The 21,802-nt window shown below is 45.0% G+C and overlaps 1 protein-coding gene across 21 annotated transcripts in view; it reads left to right on the top strand.

The window, feature by feature from the left end:
* dst (dystonin) overlaps nucleotides 1-21,802 on the top strand; it is an 86,637-nt gene that overhangs the window by 43,459 nt on the left and 21,376 nt on the right. For 20 of the 21 annotated variants that reach the window (XM_037465463.2, XM_037465446.2, XM_037465458.2 and 17 more), the window contains 24 exons: nucleotides 203-4,075; nucleotides 4,160-4,306; nucleotides 4,402-4,617; nucleotides 4,692-4,835; nucleotides 4,928-5,164; nucleotides 6,071-6,223; nucleotides 6,328-6,561; nucleotides 6,702-6,986; nucleotides 7,415-7,963; nucleotides 8,196-8,372; nucleotides 9,329-9,452; nucleotides 9,570-9,778; nucleotides 9,917-10,234; nucleotides 10,331-10,497; nucleotides 10,625-10,781; nucleotides 11,040-11,166; nucleotides 11,341-11,391; nucleotides 11,882-12,117; nucleotides 12,263-12,392; nucleotides 12,832-13,031; nucleotides 13,131-13,629; nucleotides 13,930-15,398; nucleotides 21,213-21,374; nucleotides 21,581-21,751. In XM_037465463.2, the coding sequence (XP_037321360.2) occupies nucleotides 203-4,075; nucleotides 4,160-4,306; nucleotides 4,402-4,617; nucleotides 4,692-4,835; nucleotides 4,928-5,164; nucleotides 6,071-6,223; nucleotides 6,328-6,561; nucleotides 6,702-6,986; nucleotides 7,415-7,963; nucleotides 8,196-8,372; nucleotides 9,329-9,452; nucleotides 9,570-9,778; nucleotides 9,917-10,234; nucleotides 10,331-10,497; nucleotides 10,625-10,781; nucleotides 11,040-11,166; nucleotides 11,341-11,391; nucleotides 11,882-12,117; nucleotides 12,263-12,392; nucleotides 12,832-13,031; nucleotides 13,131-13,629; nucleotides 13,930-15,398; nucleotides 21,213-21,374; nucleotides 21,581-21,751 (10,035 nt within the window). The remainder of the gene's footprint in view (nucleotides 1-202; nucleotides 4,076-4,159; nucleotides 4,307-4,401; nucleotides 4,618-4,691; nucleotides 4,836-4,927; nucleotides 5,165-6,070; nucleotides 6,224-6,327; nucleotides 6,562-6,701; nucleotides 6,987-7,414; nucleotides 7,964-8,195; nucleotides 8,373-9,328; nucleotides 9,453-9,569; nucleotides 9,779-9,916; nucleotides 10,235-10,330; nucleotides 10,498-10,624; nucleotides 10,782-11,039; nucleotides 11,167-11,340; nucleotides 11,392-11,881; nucleotides 12,118-12,262; nucleotides 12,393-12,831; nucleotides 13,032-13,130; nucleotides 13,630-13,929; nucleotides 15,399-21,212; nucleotides 21,375-21,580; nucleotides 21,752-21,802) is intronic. The other variant, XM_037465462.2, reaches the window with a different exon arrangement.

Genomic DNA, 21,802 nt, shown 5'->3' with positions numbered 1-21,802 from the left:
TTAAATGTATTATCCCACATTCTCCTGTTGCAACCCTGGTGCAGTCTTGCCCTTGTGCACATGATCTTTTAACATGCCCATATGTGTCTGTCGGTGAGTACGCCTTTTGTTTTGCTTTTGAATGATTTAACTGCAAATTTAACAAATACATACTTTATGAATAAAGCAGTTGTGTAATATGTGGAATTGTCATTCTCTTTAGGATTTGAAACCCAGTGGTGCAAGGCTTGGGATCGGACCCACGAGTGGCCTGATGGATCAGATAACTGGGGACGCCCAACCTGCAACCTCCAACTTCTCTCAGTTGGAGCAGTATGTCTGTCTGGACCGGGACCAAGATCTCCTCTATGAATCCACGCTGGATCACTTGCCAAGTCTGAACGAAAAGTGCGCAAACGTCTCCTCTGCTTTGCTCTCTGACATAGCAGCAGCTAGGGAAGCGGCCACGTGTGAAGACCCGATCATCAAGATGATTGAAGTCAAAGAAGTCCACGACGGATTGAATGTGTGCTACACGGGGGACGCACTGACCCTGGAGAGTGCCTTTCGGTGCGGTTTAATATCTGCTTCTGTCTACTTAGAGATCATTCAGAGGCAAAAGACCATCCAGGATGAGAGTAATCCCAGTGCTGCTGAAGATGTGTCACTCTTAGAACCAGTGCAGGAAGTTAATAGACTTATATTACAGTGCCTCAGCAAAGATAAATCACTGACATCAGGAAGGAGCTTAAACACTTTGAGGTCTTTTTCTGATGGCCTAAGCGATCAGGAGACCATGTCAGAAGAAGTAATGAGTAATATTGAAGGCCTGAAGGTGGATGCAGCCATTCAATGTGATTTGATGCGCTCTAGCAGCACACTCGTTGTGCTTGAAAATCCGGAGCAGTTCATGGGACTTGTGTTGCCCCGTGGGGAGATCCCGTCAGTGTCCACCTCATTCCAGCGTGACCAACAAATCACCAGGGATGAGTTCACCAGCACGGCGTTTAGTAATCGGGAAAAGATAGCAGCATTTTATATTCCCGAAAGTTCAGAGGTGGTAGACATCGCATGCGCCGTACAGAACGGTTTGATTGACACTTACACAGCAGAGATTCTGAAATCTGTAGATATTCCTGATGTGTTTCCTGAGGTCGACCACCTTAACGAGAAGTTTTCATCTTGGCTTATGTACAAAAAACTCAGACTAGATGGATGCCATCACGCTGCAGATTGCTTGGAGGTCGACTGCATCCCGACTCATGCGGAGGCAACTCGGCTATTCACGTCCTACCTGAGGTTGAACAGTTACCTCGATCCCGAGTCAGGACACAGGGTCCTTATACTTGATAGACAGCTTAGTGAAATGGTTCGGATTTTTCTTGAGGATTTAGTCATCTTTGAGAACAAAAATGTAACTTCATTGACTTTAAATGTTGGAGAGCTTTCAGAGCTGCACATAGATGAGGAGACAGAGGAGTTGATGAAACACAGGCAACAAGCATTGGATGAACAGAATTTTGTTTTGTCGGCCGACGGGAGAATCCGCATTGATGAAAAAATATCTGCAGATGATGAGGCTCCAAAACCGGAAACTTTAGATCATGACCTTGGAATGGATACCACAGAGAGTCATGCAGCGGAGGAAACCATGTTTCACAACAACACAAAGTCGGATGATTTTCATGAAAGTGGTCTAAACCCCTTCCAAATGTATGACAAAGGTTCTGATAGTGAAGGCTTAAGTCAAAGTTTTAGTCCGACCATATGCTCTTCGAACCGAACCAACGATGGCTCTCCGCCGACGATGGTCGACTCCGAGTGTTCAATAAAATCCGTCCAACAAACGCTTCCACCACAAAACACTGAGTCACTTTGCCGTGAATCAGAAGGTACAGATATTACCCTCGATGACACTTTACACTCCGACTGCTTGTCGGAGGTCCAAAACGAACAAGACTGTGCTATCAAACTTCTGAAAGCACCAATGGGGGGACGTGATGTTTTAGATGACACCTGTGGTGGGCGTTGTGACCTCGAGGGAGCGCTTAGTAAGGGACTAGGTAACGTCGCAGGAGATGAGGAGACCACAATGGTTGTTTTAGAACAGGCCGTGTCTGATGCCTCCATGCGCTCTACTACTGCTCTTGGTGTCATAGAGGAGCAACGCCTTTTCAGCATCCGTGAGTCATTGCAGCCCGGATCAGTTCAAGATGACTGTTACTGTTACCCGGAAGAAAACGTCACCCGCTCATTCTGTGATGATCACCATCAACGTTTAAATGATAATAATGAGGCTGAGAAGAAGAGTGCTGCTAAGGTTCTTGATATGTCTAATGAAGAGGCTAATATCAAAGATGGAGGAAGAGAAGATGAAGAGTGTCAAACAACAGGAAATGTAGGAGAGATGAGTAAATATCTCCGTCCCACCTCCCCCTCAGTTAGCGATCATGACTCTCTGATGAGCTCACACTCCTCGTGGAGTCGGTTTACTGCCGAGTGTCTTCACCTCATTGACGAATCGCCTTTGATAGCTAAAGACACTGATTCCCGAGTTGCAATCAACAGTCAGCTGACAGATTTGGAGGTTGTGACAGAAGACCTTGCTCCATGCGTCATCCATCAGTCACGTCCATCTAGCACTGATAGCGCAGAAAGCCAGGGTCAATATTCAGTTTCTGATAATAACTTCAAATCTGACAGCTCACCTATAGATAAAGATTTTTTCATCGCTCAAGTGGGAGTCAGGGAGAGTGAATCACACATTCTGTCATCCCAAAGCGGCTCTGAGGGACGCTCAGCAGAGATCGGCCCGTGTGCACTTCTGTCACCTTTGGACGGCGAGCCGACTCGGAGCGTAGATCACGTACCACCCAGAGATCTGCTGGGACGTGCAGTCACCTCAGAGTCCGGGGGAAACAATGACACCACTGAGGATGGCAGCAGAATGACGTTACCTCAGCAGGCAGCACTTCATTCAGAGAGTGAGGTCAGTGTTGGACCCGAGCCCCGCTGCTCTCAAAATGGTCGCAGGAGCCTCTTTGTTTATGATGAAGCCGTCTCGGCCAATGCCGGTCTCAGAGGTGGAGATGAAGAGTGCCGCACTGAAAGCACCAGCAGAATTTCTCTCGAAAGAATATTGTCTGGCAAGGATTCCCAGCCCAGTGCTGCAGAGGATGTGGCGTCCTGCACAGACGGCCTTTCCTCAGAGAGGCGGCGCGCGGACAGCTTCACACTCCCCACCGACACGGAGCAGATCTCCGTCTACAGACATGAACGGGCGGCAAGAGGTGAAGAAAATATTGGCGACAATGTTTCTGCGTCAGAAATGACCTCGGGACAGTCCGAAGCTATTCTGGGAGCGGGTTTAGGATCTCGTATTGTACAGGAGGAAAAACGGTTAGCTGTGTTTGCTCCTGAGCATCTCCAGGTAAAAAATACAAATTTCCTGTCAGAGAGCTGCGTTGCGTCCGATGCTTCCTCATCAGCGTTTTCTAATGATGTGCGGAGCCATGTGGACAAAGCGGAGGGGATTACAAAAGGGACTGATGTCGGAGATTTGCAAAAGGCACCGTTTCGAGACACCGAAAGCTCTATCGCAGTATTTTCGAACGCTCCACACCCTTTAGACGAAGGTCGCCTTCAGGAGAATGACAGGCCTCGTGCACTTTTAGGCAGCAGTAACCCGGACCTGAAGCAAAATGCCCTTAGTTCAAACAACAAAGACAGTGGAAACTCGCTACTCATAATGCAGGAAGAGGAAGTCACCAAAAAGACGGAGCAGTCCGACGCACCAAACATCCAGCTGCATCTGCTGCAGGTTCTTCAGACCGTTTCCTCAAGTCAAGACCTTTCAATGCTCCAGGAGGTGGTGGACACTTTGAACAGTGCCCTGGGAGGAGACTCTCTCGGAGGGGACGCCATGGGGGCAGACTCTCAGGAGGAGCGGTGGCACACACTGGAGAGCATCAAGGAGGAGAGCTCAGAGGGAGAAGACGACTCGGGCCTCTGTCGCTCTGCTGCAGACAGTCAGCCGCCGTCGCCTCGGTCGTCGGGCAGCTCAGATGTCTGCAAAGTTGAGGAGGTCAAAAATAAGGTACATGTCGAGTTATTTCACTGCTAAGCTAAACCTCTCCCTTCGAAGTGACATCGGCTACTCATGTTTTTCCCTCCCCCACAGCTGTTCTCTATCCAGGATTTTTTGGAGTGTGTAGGGAGACTGCAGGATCATGCAGATGTTTTAGAAGATGTCAGAAAAGACCTTCTAATCCAGGCACCCATTGGCAACAACATGGAAGAACTGCAGATTCAAAAGGAGGATTTTCAGGTCAATATTTATAATATATTATATATTCTCAACGTTTATCGTATGTTTAGACAGGTATGAATCAGTTCCTAACAAACTGTGCTTTTATTATCCAGTCTCTGGAGTCCCAATTCACTCGAGTGGCGGATGTTTTGACAGCGGACATGGAGAAAGCCCGATACCTCTTAAATTCTGCTGATGAGGACATTCCCACACAGATCCACCACGATTTGTCCTCGACATATCTGGATTTAGAGACCGATTTTACTGCTGTTTCCCAAGTGTTTGCAGAAAGGAGTAGCTCCCTAATTAAAGCAATGGAAACTGGAAAGGTCAGTGCTCATTGCAAGTCATTCAAAATATGTAATACTTGCATCAGCAATTTAAATGTGATTTCTGTTTGTAGATTAATTTAGAGTCAACGTACCAAAAACATCTGAGTGACCTTGATGAACTGGCGGGCCTCGTCCAGAACAACCCAGGAATGTGTGACGTGGATTTAAAACCATGTGATGTGGACACACTGAAACATTTCATTCAGCAGAACAGGGTATCTTTAAATACACTCGTTGGATAAATAAACATCCCATTCCTAGATCGCCTTCAGAACCTTACCCTGCACATTTCCATCTTTTCCTCCAGGACTCAGAGAGCCACCTGCTTACAGAAGCCAGGGTCAAGTTAGAGGATGTCACGTTCGATATCCAATGCTTTATTTCGGAGCACGCTCAGTTTCTGAGTCCAGCTCAGAGCAGCTACCTCCTCAAGTTCCTGAGCACAACTCAGCGAGCGTTTAGGAGCCAGACAGAGAGGCTTGTCACTCAGAGGAGTGCCTTGGATAATCTCCTGGACACTAAGGAGAGGGAGAGCCAGGAGAAGGTCTGCCTGGGGAAAAAAGATCACATATTTCTAAACATTACATGTTTGGTTTGTTGAATGCAAATTGAAGCTGATAATGAATGCTAATAGTGCATGTAAAGTAGGCTGTGTAAGCTGTGTTACTCGTCAGTATTGGAACTATCATTTATTGATAAGAATAAAACGTAAATCCACTTAAACGAAACACATGCAATAAAACAAATTCTATTCAGCTAATATTGAATATTAATGTGGATTTTTGTGGATTTAGATTCAAATAACAGACCTTTTTTATAAGTAATGAATATTTAAAAGTATCCCAGCGTTTCTAGTTTTGACCGTTTCACCATCTCAATATGTTCAAATGTTTTATATATATATATATATATATATATATATATATATACATATATAAGTGAATATTGGGCATTTGCTTCCAAGGGGGTTCTGCTGTGAATGCTTTCATTGTTCAGGAAAAATAACAGCTTTGCATGCTTGATCGGTCTTGCAGACTAACTCTTTGTGATGGTTATATCCTACAGGCCTTCAAGACCCTACTGAACATTTAACAATGGACAAAATGCACCATGTCTTTTGGAACACGTTCGCCCACAACAGGCAGAATAACATGCACAGCATAATGTGCTTGTTACCATCTCAAGACCAAAGCGGCGAATGACGAAATAGCATGTTTACAGCATACTGGGTTTATACACTGGTGTTGTGAAGGGAAATGTATACTAAAGCAGTCTTTGGGTTGTTTGTCAACCCTTGTTTTGTGGTTTGTGTTCCCAAATATTGATTTGGACCGTAGAAATAAGCCTGGACACTGTTGTAGGATTTCTGGGTTTTGTCAATTGTAGATGTGAATGTGTTTAGTCGCAGCCTTTTGGGATATTTACCTGTGTATTTATTCTTGTTTGACAGTCTTTGTTGGAGAAACACAAGGACTTTGCTGAGAAGTTGGAGGAAGTGTGTGATAATCTCACCCTGACAGAAAACCAGCTGATTGGTCATCAGCAACAGGCAGGAAATGCTGAGTGTGTCACAGACCTTCAGCAGTACCAACAGGAACACCAGGTGTGAAATACATTTTCTTTTTGCTTTCAAGAAGCATGGTATGTGTCCCAGTTTTCATCAGTTTTTAATTTGATCACTCTATTCTTGCTCCTCCTTATCTCAAGGCTCTGCAAAAGGACGTGTTGACAAATGCCAGCGCCTTGAACGACGTCATCACCGGTACGAAAAGGTTTCTGGAGGAAAACCGGAGCAAGCTGACGCCCGATCAAATTGCCATCATCGAGGGCAAGTTGGAGGAGGCCAAAGCCAAAGCCAAAGTCATTAACCAGCGGGCCGAGGAGTCCAGGAAGGATTTGGAGAAGGTTGTTACCACAGCAATCAAACAGGAGAGCGAAAAGGTCCGAGTTGTTTCTAAAAACTATGTAATGCATCATATCTTAGATTGTTATTTCAGTTATATTATCATAACGCCAAACTTAAAGCCAATGTTTTGTATTTATTTTTCACATTTCAGTACGTTATTCATCTGTATTTTCAGGCAGCAGCTGTTGAGCGGCTTGAAGAAAGTAAGAACAAAATCGAGGGTCTCCTTGACTGGATATCCAACATAGGAAATGAAAACAAGAGTGGTCTGGATCAAACTGACCATATAAGTAAGGAGAATGGAAACCTTCCAGAAGAAACCTCAGCCACTGGACTGATTGGAGCGGATGACGATGCCAATGGAAACGCTGTACGGGCCATTGAAAATGATTTTGGCAGAGAAACCAGCGGGAAAAACGACACCTCCCTGCAGCTCGATAAGCAGTATGACAGGGTCAAGGTATAGTCGTTTTGTTGCATAAACGTAGAGGGACAATTGTTGCTCTGCACTCAGTACTTTCATCTAGGTTTTTTTAGCATTACATTACATATGCAAATGTGAAGTTTAATGTCAGTGGCAAAGAAAGGCAGAAGTAACAATAAACTGAAAATGTTATTTATATCAACTGTTATATCTGTTAAACTGATTTCCAACAAATATAACTGCTGTAAAACTGTATTTAATAAGAAAAGTAGAGTTTAACAGTATTCAACAGACTAACAGGAAAACTTAATACTGTAAACCAGCCTTTTAATACAGTAAAGACCGTGTGAAAAACAATTGAAAACATTATTTTACATAATCGTACATAAAAATGTAAATACAGATTATAATTACAGTCCTATATGTATTGGTTTTGCATTCTGAGGTCTGTATTATTCGCACAGGCCCATCACCAGGAGATCCTGTCCCAGCAGCAGGATCTGATTATGGCCACCCAGTCAGCTCAGGCTCTGCTCGACAAGCAGGCAAACGTCCTGTCACCGGAGGAGAAGGAGAAACTGCAGAAGAACATCCAGGAGCTGAAAGGACGCTACGAGGCCTCCCTGACGCAGGCCGAACAGCAGATGAAGCAGGTGCAGTGTGTCCAGGAGGAGCTGAAGAAGTTCCAGGGTGACTGTGAGGAGTTTGATGGCTGGTTGGACCAGGCTGAGGTCCAGATTGAGCAGCTGGGCGCCGCCGCCAGCTCCCTCAATATCTTCACTGACAAACTCCAGCGACAGAAAAGCTTCTCGGAAGATGTGATTTCCCACAAAGGGGACCTTCGCTTCATCACCATGTCTGGACAGAAAGTGCTGGACGTGGCCAACGCCTGTGGATCGGCTGACTCTGCGACGACGGACGCTCTGTTGGATGTTGATACCTCAGGAGCCTGCTCTGCTGTGAAGGCCAGGCTGGATTCAGCAGCCTGCAGATACAAAACACTACATTCACAGGTATTTAGTCACCAGCTGACCAGATGGATCTGGAGAATTGCAATTACTCTTTCTTGCCACTAGGGGGAAGCATTTGTCTTCTTTGAACACCGCTGTCTTCTGGGATAATTTCAGTATATGAGAAAGTGACTGTTTTCTATTTATTAGTGACTGTTGTCTTCGTATATTGAGCACTTCTACTTAATTATCTCTTATCTGATGCATTATTGTTTTTCCTTTTCCTTTGTTTCAGTGCAATCAGCTCGGCAACAACCTGAAAGATGTGGTTGATAAATACAAAAAATATGACGACTCGAGCGCTGGTCTATTGAAGTGGCTCAACAGCTCCGAGGAGGAGGCGAGAAGTCAGCAATCCGAGGCCATAGCAGCTGACCCCAAAACCCTGCAGAAACAGCTGGAGGAGACCAAGGCAAGAACAACTGCAAACCACGACTGTAGATCTTCGGCCTCACCCTGATATCAAGTGTTCAGACGTTTCTCAGATGGCGCTCTACTTTATCTGGATGTACATTTTCCTCATTTTTCTGTGAGGCCTCTCAAATTTTTGAACCAGTTACAATGACCTTTACAATGACCTTTTGATTATAATTCGGTCTTTACGGTTAAAGTTAAAAAAGACTGGTGTTTGATTAGTAAATCCCTGAGGCAGACATCTTAAAAATAACATATAAAAGCAACTTTATTTAGCCAGCGGTTTGATCACAAATATTCATCAAAGTGACGTGAACTTGAATGGATGTTATGGAGGTCATGAGTAATCGAATGATATAATTAAGACAAGCTTTATTAAAGCAGTAACACACGCATAACTTGGGAGCATTGACGGGGTTATGAGGTCATGGCACGATAGACCTGTCTTACCATATACAGTGTTTCCACTGAGTGAACTACAACACAGTTATTTTTAGCGCTGTGTTCAAATTTAAACCCACATGGCATTAGTTTAACTCTGGTTATGTGAAGCCCACAGGAGGATAAGAAACGATGCAGGCTTCTTTTTTCAAAGCTTCTGGGAGTTTGCTTGAACATTTCTCTGTAGGGAGGTAGTGACTTACAGCGAGGACATGCCAAGATAAGAGGCGCCTGTCGGCCTACGAAAAGAAAAGTATTTTGGCTTTGGTTACAAATCACTGCAAATAATCCTCTGCCTTTCTCCAAGGGAAGGAGTCTAGGCAAATGCATTGAAACATATCCGTGGAATCACTATAATTGTCCTTTTTACAGTAGATATTATCCAGACATCACTTTTTATATCTTCAATCCACCACACAAGTGAGATACATAATCTGCACAGTATGAATGTAGACAGTGGACATCTATGTAAGTGGATATTGTTAAATGTTTCTGTTCCTTTTGGATCCACAGGCCCTGCAAGGTCAGATGACAGGACATCAGACTGCCATTGACTCACTTCGCAAAGCAGCCGAGTCTTTGTTAACATCTGAAGGAGACCTGCTGAGCAACTCAGACGACATCCAGGAGACAGTAGGTGAGAGATAATATCAAAGAAGGGATTAGGTTTGGCTTTGGAATGTTCCAACATACAGTTTAAAGTTTATACACTATGAGTTGTCAACATGAGCTGGTTTGTTTACCTTCGCCGTAGATGACATAGTTGAGCGCTACGAAAACCTGTCCAAGTCTGTGAGTGATCGAAATGAGAAACTGCAGATCACGCTCACTCGTTCCATGAGCGTCCAGGATGGTCTGGATGAGATGATGGGATGGATGGAAGGAGTGGAGGCCAGTGTGAAAGACAAAGGGCAGATCCCCCTGGACTCTGCATCCATTGGAGATATCCTCAGCAAAGAAGTGGTATGCACCATCTCATTATTCTAGCCGTCCTATAACCAGAAACTCTATCGTCAGATGCTGTATGGGGCTGATTTGTGTCTTTGACTCGCTCCGTATTAACAATGTTCAGTCATTAAAACTGTTTTCCTCCCGATTAAGGCATTGGAGCAGGACATAGCAAGTCGCCAGAGCAGCATCACAGCAATGAAAGCCAAGGTGGAGAAGTTTGTGGAGACGGCAGATCCTTCTGCCGCTGCCCTTCTGCAGACCAAGATGGATGCTCTCTCTCAGCGCTTCTTTGATTCTTGTAACAAGCACAAGGAAAAAGTGTGCCAGTTGGAGCAGCTGAAGGAAAAGGTGGAACAGTTTGAGACGGTTTCAGATAAAGTTCAGCAGTTTGTCGTGAAACGTTCACAAGATCTTCACGAGACAGACGGACCGGGGAAAACTTTCAATGAACTTTCTCAGCTGATTCAGGTAACCATGCCGCTGATATGTATGTATCCATGAATGGTTACATATGGTTTCTTTAAGTCATTTTTACCAAAAACTTTACATATAATTTTGCTGCAGAGCACAAAAGCTGAGATGGCTGAACATGCCGGCGATTTGGAGAAGCTGCAGACTCTGACCGAGGAACTGTCTGAAACAAGCCCAGACGTAAACAAAGCCCAGATCCAGAACAAGATGGAAAAGCTCTCAAGTATTTTCAGCACCTTCACAGACACCGTCAATGCAAAGTAAGCTTGGTCCATAAAAGGGATAAACAAGGTTCCTGCGTGGCCACGTTAATCAAATATAACACCTGTCTTTGGTTGTATAATGTACAGTTGGATCCATGATTTGACTGATTCTTGTCTACTACAGGACAGCAGAGGTCTCATCATGTCAGGACCAGCTGGGAGACTTCAGATCGGCAGCCGGCGCTCTCACCAAGTGGCTGGAGCAGACCAATGAGAAAGTACCCGCGGTTCAGTCAAGTAGCAGCGTGAAAAGTCTGGAGAAGGACCTGCAGATAGTCACCGTGAGTCAGGAGATTAATGCAAAGTTTGTCTAACTGCACTTTAAGTGTTGGAGCAGAAGCTGATGTTGTTGTTCTTTGCAACCAGAGTGGTGTGTGTGTGTTTTGCAATAGATAGATAGATGTACATTTATACGGGTTTATGGTCCTATTGTCTTTAAACTTATTTTACTTATTTCACCCTGTATTCGTGACAGAAAATGTGTTTTTTTATAAATGCCATGATCCTACAGTATATGCCATTTTTGTTTGATTAATCAGGTATTACTAGATGAGTGGACCTCCAAAGACGCTGCTGTCCAAGACCTGAAGAGTAAAGGATTGGAGCTATCTAGCCTCATGACTTTCCTTACATCCCCCGCCAAGACAAAGACTCCTAACAAGTCAGGTAAACATCTCCAGACTTGACTTCAAGTTTCTCTTGTTTGAGTCGTTCAGTGGAACGAGGGGCATGGTGTTTGGGTGCACATCTGAGTGCTGTGGGTTTTCTAACCATTAATGATTGTGGGAAGATGTTCTGCCTGTCCTGTACTCGAGCTTTGTCTTCTGTCTTTTGCATCAGCTCTTACTAATGGTGGTGGTCCAGCGAGCCATTCCTACCTAACAAATAAAGGTAATGAAGTGTGTATGCTGCTGTGTAAATACATTATTTGTGGTGTCATGTGCAGGGTTTATGGCTGGTTGTCAAACTCTGGAGGCTCTTTGCAAAACAAAGAGCAAGTAATGAGTAATACAGTTAAAAGGAATAAAGAGGGAGTTTATTTATCTTTTAAATGTTTTAACAGCTAATGAAATGGAGTCTTAGACGATCTCCGTAGAGAGTGAGTTATTTCATCACTTTCCGTCAAGCTATTAATTTTATAAATGAATCAACAGACGAAGTTCAAAACATCCATTTGCACACACGGGAGTAAGCAATCATTTACTGTGATAAGAGCCAATAATATGCAGAAATACTTAGGTGTTTGTTACTTTCCTGAATCAAAGTTTGAACCTACGGCACCAAAAGTCTACAATATAAATTGTCCCTCACTGTTATCATACCCTCATGATTATATTTTAACTCTCAGTAAACTTACTAGAGTAACTTTTGCTGTCCTCAGAGCTGATGGTCATTCAGCAGAACATGTCATTCGTCAGCGAGGGATACGCGAGCCTCGGGGAGAAGCTGAAAGGCCGAGCAGGAGAGTTGAGAAGTTCGGTTCAGGAGGTCAAAGACGCCCAAGAAGAGACGAACAACATGTTGACGTGGCTGAGGGACATGAAAAAGACTGCAGCATCTTGGAACTGTGCAGCCGCCGAAAAAGATTCGGTGAAAACACAACTTGAACAGCAGAGGGTAAAAAAAATCATGTGATGCATAAAATTGTCTGAATCATTATTATGAATTATGCGCACAGTCCTTAAGGACTTTGTTCTGCTGTGAATAAGATGAAGTTGAAGATCAAAGGATTCCGCGATTAATTTTGTTTCTTTTATCTCAGGCATTTGAGGATGAAATGAAACAAAAGCAGGACCAGCTCCAGAAGCTCAGAGAGACGCTCCTCAACTTGATTAAGACTCATCCGAACTCCCCTGAGGCTGCAAAATGGAAGCAGATGTTGTCAGAAATAGGTATGCAGCAAGGTGTTGTCTCCTGATGGTCCCAGGTAATGTTAGTCATTGAAACTGGAAGGTCCACCAGGTACCAGTTTTAGACACATTTTATCATTCAATTCAATGAGAAAGTGTGCAAGCTTTTGACTGCACTGTGTGTGGAAGCCCGCAGATGAAAGATTTATCTCATTATGACAGAGTAATGGCTAAAACAAAATGACAGATATGCAAAGTTAGACCATTACCAGTGTTCACCTGGTCTTTGCCCCACCACACGCCTACAGAATGTGTCTCATTACCTGCCCTAAGCCACACCAGTCAAATTAACACGTCGGTAGTGCCATTTTCCACACAGTGGGATGTTTCACTGGGAGAACAGGAGGACAGTGGATAGAAACGTGCTGTTATGCTGACTAATGGAGATTGGTGTGATAATTTGTTCTGCCCTCATGGTCAGATGCTGCTTGGGAGGATATCAGTGGCTCCGTAGAGGAGAGGAAGCAGCACCTGGAGCAGTCCAACAAGAACCTGGACATCTTCCAGACAACTGAGCTGCAGCTTGTACAGTGGCTCTCAGAGAAAGAGCTGATGATGAGTGTCCTTGGACCCCTCTCGATAGACCCGAACATGCTGAAGATGCAGAAACAGCAAGTGCAGGTAAGCATGGTGCATGCTGCTTGGAAAGACCTCAGGCCTGCGCTTGTGCCTGTCGTTTTCATCAAGTCATGCTCATCCTGTATGATTTTCACCCTGCAGATTCTTCAGAATGAATTCAAGAGCCGTAAACCTCAGTATGAGCAGTTTGAGGAAGCCGCCGCCGCCATCCTGAGCTCCTCAGCCAACCGGGACCCCTCCAGTGGCAAGCTGGTGAGGGAGGGCCTCGCGACCGTCACCCAGAAGTGGCAGGGCCTCACAGGGCAGCTGGACCAGCGAGACGGCCATATCGACCAGGCCGCGGAGAAGACGGGGCAGTTTCAGGAGTTACTGAGGAGCGTCAGTCGGACCGCCGCTCGGCTGGAGACTGAGCTCGCCAACCATCAGGGCCACAGCACCCAGCCCGAAGCCGTCAAGAAGCAGTTGGAGGGTGTCCATGACATCTCGGCACAGCTGAGAGAGGAGAGGAAGAGGCTGAAGGAGGCTGAGGCCATCAACGCAGAGCTCACCGCCATGGTGACCGAGGATTATCTCAAAGCAGACCTGGCCAGGCAGCTGGAGGGTGTCAGCAAGCCTTTCAAACAACTGGAGGAGAAAGCAGGTTGGGCTTCTAACCGTAAACTGATGATGTAGTGTTGTAATGTTGGGAAAGAAAGAAGCATTCTATTTGTGTTGAGTCATACTAAGATATATTTATTCGATGACGGTAACCGGCTAAATGGTTGTAATCACTCTTGCTTGAGTATACAGACTCTTACAATTTATTTGAAATTTGGCCACCGAGCATGAAGTATATGTAATATGTATAACGGAAAACTGGTTTTGTTTTTAAAAAATGTGCACGCATTAATTTAATTTTGCTGCTTTTAATTCACTAATTTCCACATTTCTCTGTTTGTAGAAAAACGCATCGAGCTGCTCAACTCAACCTTCGCCAGCTCACAGCAGTTCATTCAGACCTCCAAAGACTTCCAGTCGTGGCTGGGCGAGAAGCTCCAGGACCAATCTAAGCCCATGACCATCTCTGCCAAAGTGGACGTACTGCAGCAAACCCTGGAGGAGCACAGTAAACTCCAAAAGGCTCTCAGTGAACACGAGGAAGCTTATAACACAATCACTGGGGAGGGGGAGATGCTTCTGCAGAACACTGACGGCGCAGAAAAGTTGGCTCTGCAAGGGCAGCTCACGACACTCTCGTCCAACTGGGAGGAGGTGAAGAAGAGTTCGGTGGAACGAGCCGATAAGCTCCAGACTGCCCTGCAGAAATCGCTGAAGTATCAGGAGCACGCAGAGAAGCTCAGCTCCTGGATTCAGGAGATCGAAGCCAGCGAGGGCCGACTCAAACTCACTGTAGATCCGGTCGCTGTTGAGAGCTCACTTTCTCAGCTTAAAATTCTCCAGAAGGACGTCGACAAGCACAGAGGGATGGCGGAGCAACTCAACGCCGACGCAGATAGCCTTCTTGAGGTGGCCAACGCCGACACAGACGCTATCAAGTTGGAGAAGGCTAGCATTGGCAAAAGAGTGGACAATGTAGTGGAAGGTCTGCAGACTAAAAGGGAGTCCCTGGAAAAGGTCTCACACACAGTTAAGGAATTTAATGATGCCTGCAAAGAGGCAACGGGTCAGCTTGAGGCGGCTAAGAAGCAGATGGATAGCTATGAGTCACAGGGAGTGCAGGCACACAGCAACAAGAATTATACCAACATTAAGGCCCAACATAAGAGTTTGGAGGGAGTGCAGAACCAAGTGGAGCACCTTAAGACCTTGGCCAAGGACCTTGTGATTCAAGTCCCAGATGCTGATGGAGTGACAGACCTCTTACTGCAGGCTGACTGCATGGAAAAAGACTACACCACCCTAAACAAGAAACTAGAGGACACATGCCAAGTCCTGGAGGGTAAACTGCAAGGTATCGGGCAGTTCCAAAACCAAATCCGTGAGATGTTCACCCGTTTCACAGACCTGGATGACGAACTGGACGGCATGGCTCCCGTAGATCTCGACTTGGACACTCTTAAGGAACAGCAGGACAGCATTCAGAGCTTTGTGGTAAAGCTGCAAGAGGTGATGGCCAACACGGCCAATGCTGGAGACAGCTGCAAGAAGATGCTGGAGACCGAAACCTCACCTGACCTGTTAGGCCTCAAGAGAGATCTGGATGCACTGAGTAAGCAATGTGGTAAACTGTTGGACAGGGCCAAAGGCAGAGAGTTACAGGTGCAGAGCACTCTCACCAAGCTGGGGGAGTTGTACACTAAACTCCACCAAGCAGAAGAGACACTTTGCAGTGCTGTGGGCAAGGAAGCATCGCAGGAAGCAGTCGGCATGGAAACCGACGTCATCAACCAACAGCTGGAGGCCTTTAAGGTATGCTTTCTCCTATTAAACATTGATTTAATTATTTAGTTAAACATGGAGTTTTATGGAAATTAGTTGGTTGAAATATATGAGAAAGCAGCAGTTTGTTAATTTCTTAATACATTATATATATATATATATATTTATGTGTGCACAATGCACAGAAAACATGTTTTTATTAAACAAGGGAGATTGTGACCCTTTTGACAAATGTCCTATTAGGTAGTTACTTGCAAATGCTATTTCTTTGTTACTATAAATGAATTTTGGCAAAATACTCTACTCTCTAGTTTCACATTAAAATTGTAATATTTTAGATGGTTCCCATCCCAAAAACCTTGCACTAGGGCAGATTACCAGAAGGCTCTTCACTGAGCCCTTGCTACATCCAATCCTCTAGGGACTGTTGGTTCATTAAGGGCATCTGGTGTTAACAAAAGAGCTGTAGCCCATATGCAATGAGGGTGCAGGACGGATGGACTGTCACAGCCAGGTGGTCGCCAGCAGGGTGTCACTTGATTCAGTGGTTCCCGTAATGAAGCTGGACCTACATCCTAATCTCTTAACATTGACACTGTTGTTCTTTTGTTTGAATCTTCACTGCCTGGCTCAGAGTGGCCTGGTATTTATTTGACCCTCTTGACATAGACACTAATTAGCAAAGTGATTGGTAAAGTGATGGTTAGTTACCATTTAAATGTCCTAAGAACCCATAGTTTACTGCTGGCCTGTGTCTTTTAAGGCTTATACTGATATGATGACACACACTAGAAGCAGATTTGATTGCTTTTTCAAAGACTGAATGCTAATGAATAATTTACTCCAAAAGGCTAGAGATTATTCCTTTTTTAATTATGTTTTGACAAATATAGGCATCACATATGAAGTACTAAAAAATTCCACACACATTAATAAATGTCCTGATGCTTTGTTTTCAGTTGTTTATATTACTCTCCATAATGTCTATTAAATTTTGGGCATCTTTGTTGGTTCCAGTGAGAGATAAAACAGGAGGTATCCATTAGCAAGATTTACAGACAGACGCAAAATATTTTAAAAGCCTCTAAATTCCTGTGGAGTTTTCCAAAGGAGGATTAACCTATATTTAGAGTTGACATTATGAAACACTTCACTCAATAGTATTATAATAAAACAATGTAAACAGGAGAGGGAAGGCAAATGTCACAGATCTGTCCTAAGATGTAGGTCAAGGGATTTTGTAATTACAGGGGGGGGGGGGGGGGGGGTATTCAAACCTCCAGTTGAGATACATGGATTAAAATATCACCATTGGGGTGGTGGGGGTAGGGTTGGGGTGTGGGTGTGTGTGTCGGGGGGGGGGGGGCTGTTGCGTGGAGTTCGCAGGGAAACTATTAAAGAAGTGATTGATTCAAATTGTTGCCGAGCAGCGTTGTCATGGTGCATGTCTTTACCCCCTCTTTGTCCTGTCATCGGTCTGGGTTGAGGGGGCATATACAGCCTCAGCTGCTGGAGGAAAAGCCCCTTTGCACTCATTTGCACCAATGCCTAGCATCAGGAGGAGAACTGCCAAAAGCAATATTGAAACTTGGGTTCTCTCTCCATTTAGTTGCAGCATGAAAACATTAAATAATTGTGTCCTATTCTGTTTTATGTTCAGTGGATCAGGCTCTTGTTTCTGTACCTAAGTGGGCTTTATTGGCAGCTGTTGAGAGAAAGAAATAAACATGGAAAGACAGCTCTTGGAATTGCCTCTGTCATGTGCTGTTACCATTTTAGGTCAAGTTTTGAAAGAGGCATACCTGACTTCACGTGTTTACTCTTGTTTTTCATGTAATATGTGTAGGAGCTCTGCTGAGGGAGTCCTGGTGCATCTGTGTATCTTTAAGTGTACCTTAAGGGGCAGCTCTAGTGACTCAATGCCACTGGGGGGTTGGTTTGTGGGTCTTTTTCCCCTATTCAGACTCAGTGTCAGTGTCTGACAATTTTGGGAAGGAGTTTTGGCCATCTGACTCACACTGTAGCTTGATCCGCTTCAAGTGTCATTGTGAGTACGTAATGTCACTGATTCACTGCCACATAGCGATGATAAACTCCTCTTAAAGTGAAACATACTTTTGTGGGACAGTTGCTCTACAGGTAGAGTACACATTTTTCAGCTGTATAGGTTGAGATTTATTTTTTCTGATGCAGTCTTTATTCAGGCCTGAAGGCCAGGAGACGGGTTTTAAGACAAATCTCCCAAAACACATTTGTGACAATGACATGAAAAACCCATTGATTAGCAGATGCATATTGTTTCAGTTCCTTTAGTTCACTAGAGTCAGTCCACTTAGCTGGAAAACAACTTATTAACTTAACTCTTATTTACTTGTCCTTTCCAAATGATAGTCATGGAATAATCACATCAACTTCACAGTCTTAACTGTTTTCTGCCACTTTGGATCATGAGATTAACTGATTCATAGAATAATCAGACCGTGCTGTCAGTTCATAATCCAGTAATTTTTCCTCAAAGTTTAATTTTGCTTCATTAAGTTACAGTTTCATACAAATATAAAGAACAGCACATGTTTTACCCCCTGAGTAACTAAAGATGGGCTGTTCTTCTGTTGGGTGCAGTGCTTGAAATGCAGCATTCATACTGTCTTTATGAAAGACATGAGGGAAAATGGAGATAGAGGAACCTGCCACAGCCAGGAATATGATTTGTAAAACGTATATTTATACTTTCAAAAGTATGCAGGTTTCAGTGGCTTGACGTCACTTTTTCTCCCCACATCTTAACTGCTTTTCTTTACATTTCTGCCGGCGTCTCATCTCATGTGTCCAGATTTGGACAAAGAGGTTGGGATTGTTCCGCTTCTGACCACAATCCCGGGAAACAAAATAAATTCCCTTCATTGTCTCCCCAATTTTATTCTTCTCTTTCCCTGGTCACTGAACATAAAAAAGCGCCTTCATGCACTTGGCAGACCCGTCGGTGTTAAATTACCTGGGACCTGTGCCTCCCTCAGCATTCCAGGGTAATTAAGAATATCTGCAGGGTCCACAGCAACCGTCCGCAAAAAAAGAAAAAACAGAGGGCGAAAAAAGGAAAAATGTGTATCTATTTCAGCATAGCGTGATGTCATCAGAGTGGGAGCTGCTGCTGCCTGCTGGTCTGTTTTTTTTTTTTTGTGCGAAGTTGAAAAGCTGGTGCGCATCGCTTCCCCTCCCCATTCCCTCAGTCATTGAATGAAAAAAAGAATAGTGTGTGATTGTGTCAGGATGCAGAAGATGGCTTAGAAGTGAAGTCATATGGGCCATGCCGACATAAGGGGGAATTAGAAAGGAGGGGGAAAAAAAGGGTCATGTGTCCACCAATCAACATGTGCCGCAGCGTATCTCTGCACAAATGGAGTTGTGGCAGATGTTGCCTGAATAATGAGCGGGGGCGGGGCATGAAATGCTCTGCCAGGAGGGTGTCTGTCATTGCGAGGGAGCGATGAGAGAGAAAGGGCTGGCTTTTATGTTTATCCCGGAGTACCAGCTCTCCTCAGAACTGCCACAGAGTCTTGCCTGTGGATATTTTCACTTTGCACTGAAGAATTTCCTGAAGCTCGCATCGATGCTGCAAGGATATCACGAAAAAAGGAGGACTCTGGACCAGAGGGACAGTTTTTAAGTTTTGTCAATGCTGGGATAAGAGCCTCTGGGAATAGAGGACTGGATTGAAAGACTGGATTTTCATTCCTAATACGGATTATTACGCTGCTATACTGTCCTAGCATTTGTTTAGGATTAAGGATTTTATATTGTTTTAAATTTTGTATTTCCAAAACCTTGTTGGTCAATGTTTTATATTGACCAGTAGAAACATTTAATTTATTTTATAGCTTCTCATTTACAAAGGAGATGATTTTGCACACAATTGTTTCTCGTTTAAATTGGTCACCTTGTCCCCCTGTTTGAATTTCTCCTTGTGCACTAAAGCAACATTTACCTCAACGGATTTCACTTTGTCCTTAATTATTTCTTTGTAGCGAGTTGGGACAATTGTTTTAGTCATGGGCAAACCGCTGAGCCGACCAGATTGCCTCAGACAAAACCCTTCCTGTGTGGGGAAGGGGGAGGAGGAGGACCTGAACATTGACGACTGCTACGTGCCCCAGAGGTCCATTTATGACACCGTCCGGCTCAACGAGCAGATTGATTCAGGCTCTAAAGGCAGCCTTTCCTCACGGCACTTTACAGGCACCCTACCTTACACTCACCGCACGTTAGACCTCGCCAGCCTTTGTGGAAACGGAGCGCTCTCTGCGTCCAGCTCATTCGAGCTGCGCACCCGCAAACGCGCCGCGCTGGACGAACGCGTCGTCTTTGGTGGCCTTCGGCTCAACGGGCACACGAGCAGGGCGAATGACGCTGTGCTGCCTAAGTTGCGTCTTCACGGAGGAGAGAAGAAGGACCACCCGCATCATCGACGCTCATGGCGTGCTTTCGCCCCGACTAATTTGGGCGAGTATGCGAGCCGCAGTGGCACCTTGTGCTCCAGGAGTGTCGAGAGGCCAGGGCCGATCGACGCCAGGAGAGGGCCCAGTATGACCAGCTCGCTGACGTCTGAAGAGGACTCGGGTCTGTACAGCCCTACTGTGGAGAGGGAGCGCCATGCACATAGATCCCACAAGAGGGGAGGCCCTGGCACGAGAAGCCTCTCGTCTTCGGAGGCGATGCATACGTCCGGCGACCTGAGAGCTGGCCGGTCGCTCAGCTCAGGGCAGGAGGAGTTCCCTTTCTCACCGGCAAGGCACACTAGGCCTCTCTACCACAGCGGCAGCTTGGTCCGGGGCCTGCGGCAGACAGAATCTGGGGTGGTGGACGTACATGCAGAGGACGCCCTCAGCAACGGGGAATGCAAATTCTCCACAGGGAGGTCGTCCTCAGGATCAGCGTCTAGGACTCCAAACGACAGCTCCGGGTGGCGTTCCAGGACGCTGACAGACTACGACGAGCTCTCCACCGCCGAGCTGTTAGAGGACGTGTCGTGTCAGGACGACTGTGAGTTGGTCAGCGTGGTGGTGACGCAGCCAGAGACGCGCGGAAACTCTGAAACTCAATCCGTAGAGGGACGCCAGCAGACAGAACCATGTACTGTGCAACAAGGAGCGTCCAAGTACAACATGGAGGAGCTGGAGGAGTTTCTGCAATCGGTGGAGGCCTGTCTGCCTAAAAGTTTTCAGACGTTCCAGCATGTAGGAGAGCAGGAGATAGAGGCCTTACTGAATGCCATAGATGCATGTCCTGAAATGAACCCCATGGGTTTCTACTCCCCTCAGGTGCCCAAAGAAGCCTCTTTCTTCACTTTTTTTTTGTTCATTAGCTGGTCCACTAGATATTATGCCTCTCTACATGATTTTTTTTTTTGTTATATCTGGTTACACTCTGGGTATAAGTAGATTCTGCTTACTAGCTCAGCCTTAAAGTCTGTCTGTGTGATTGTTCACAGATGTGATTTAATAGTTAAAGCTGCTTTTCTAGACGCTGCTCACTGGTGAGGGAGTTGTTAATAAAGCTTGATTTTAGTATGTCTTAAGATTCTGGACAACTTTCATAGAACCGAGCTTGAAATCATCTATTTAATTAATTATTGTCATATTTTTATAATTGGTTCAGGGGACAGATTTTTGTAAAATACATTGCAAACTCCAAAAAGGGGGGATTGTTCAGAAATAATAAAATATTCTATTGGTTATCAAAAATGTAATTAAACCTCTGAATCTCTGCATTGTAACTGTAATCTAATGACACTTTAATTACAGCATTTAAAAGATACTTATTCTGATTTGTTCCACATGCCTTTAGGCTTTTCAGAAAGAGGACATTGAGCCGCTGCAGACGCAGCTTCAAGACATCAGCTCCCTCGGTCACAGCCTGATCCAAAATGCTGCCAAAGGCACCAGCATCAAGAAGCTTGAGGATGACCTGGAGGAAGTCAACACAAAGTGGAATACCCTCAATAAGAAGGTTATTTGTTTTATATTACCGGTCTAACTGGTTTATATTCGCTTTTGAAAAGTGGTCTTTGTAATGGAAATTATAAAGAGCTATTGTCGGTGCAATGAGTCATCTGTTCATAGTATTTGTTAGAGCTTCACCCTTTGATGAGTTACTGGGCGCAGTTCTAATTTGGCTTTAAATTGTGGCATCTCTGTTTACTCTGTGGTCTGCAGATTGCGGAGCGCTCGGCCCAGCTGCATGAAGCCTTGTTGCATTGCGGGAGGTTCCAGGATGCTCTGGAGTCATTGCTCAGCTGGCTGACGGACACAGAGGACCTCATGGCCAATCAAAAACCCCCATCTGCAGAGTTCAAAGTCGTCAAGGCACAGATACAAGAGCAGAAGGTAAGCTGGTGTCAAACCCAGAGACACACACTAACAGGTCTATTTCAATGA

This window comes from Pungitius pungitius, chromosome 13 (assembly GCF_949316345.1).
Source record: "Pungitius pungitius chromosome 13, fPunPun2.1, whole genome shotgun sequence".
Lineage (NCBI taxonomy): Eukaryota > Metazoa > Chordata > Actinopteri > Perciformes > Gasterosteidae > Pungitius > Pungitius pungitius.
Note: the sequence above shows the minus strand (reverse complement) of the source record. Positions and strands in the feature narration are given on the sequence as shown.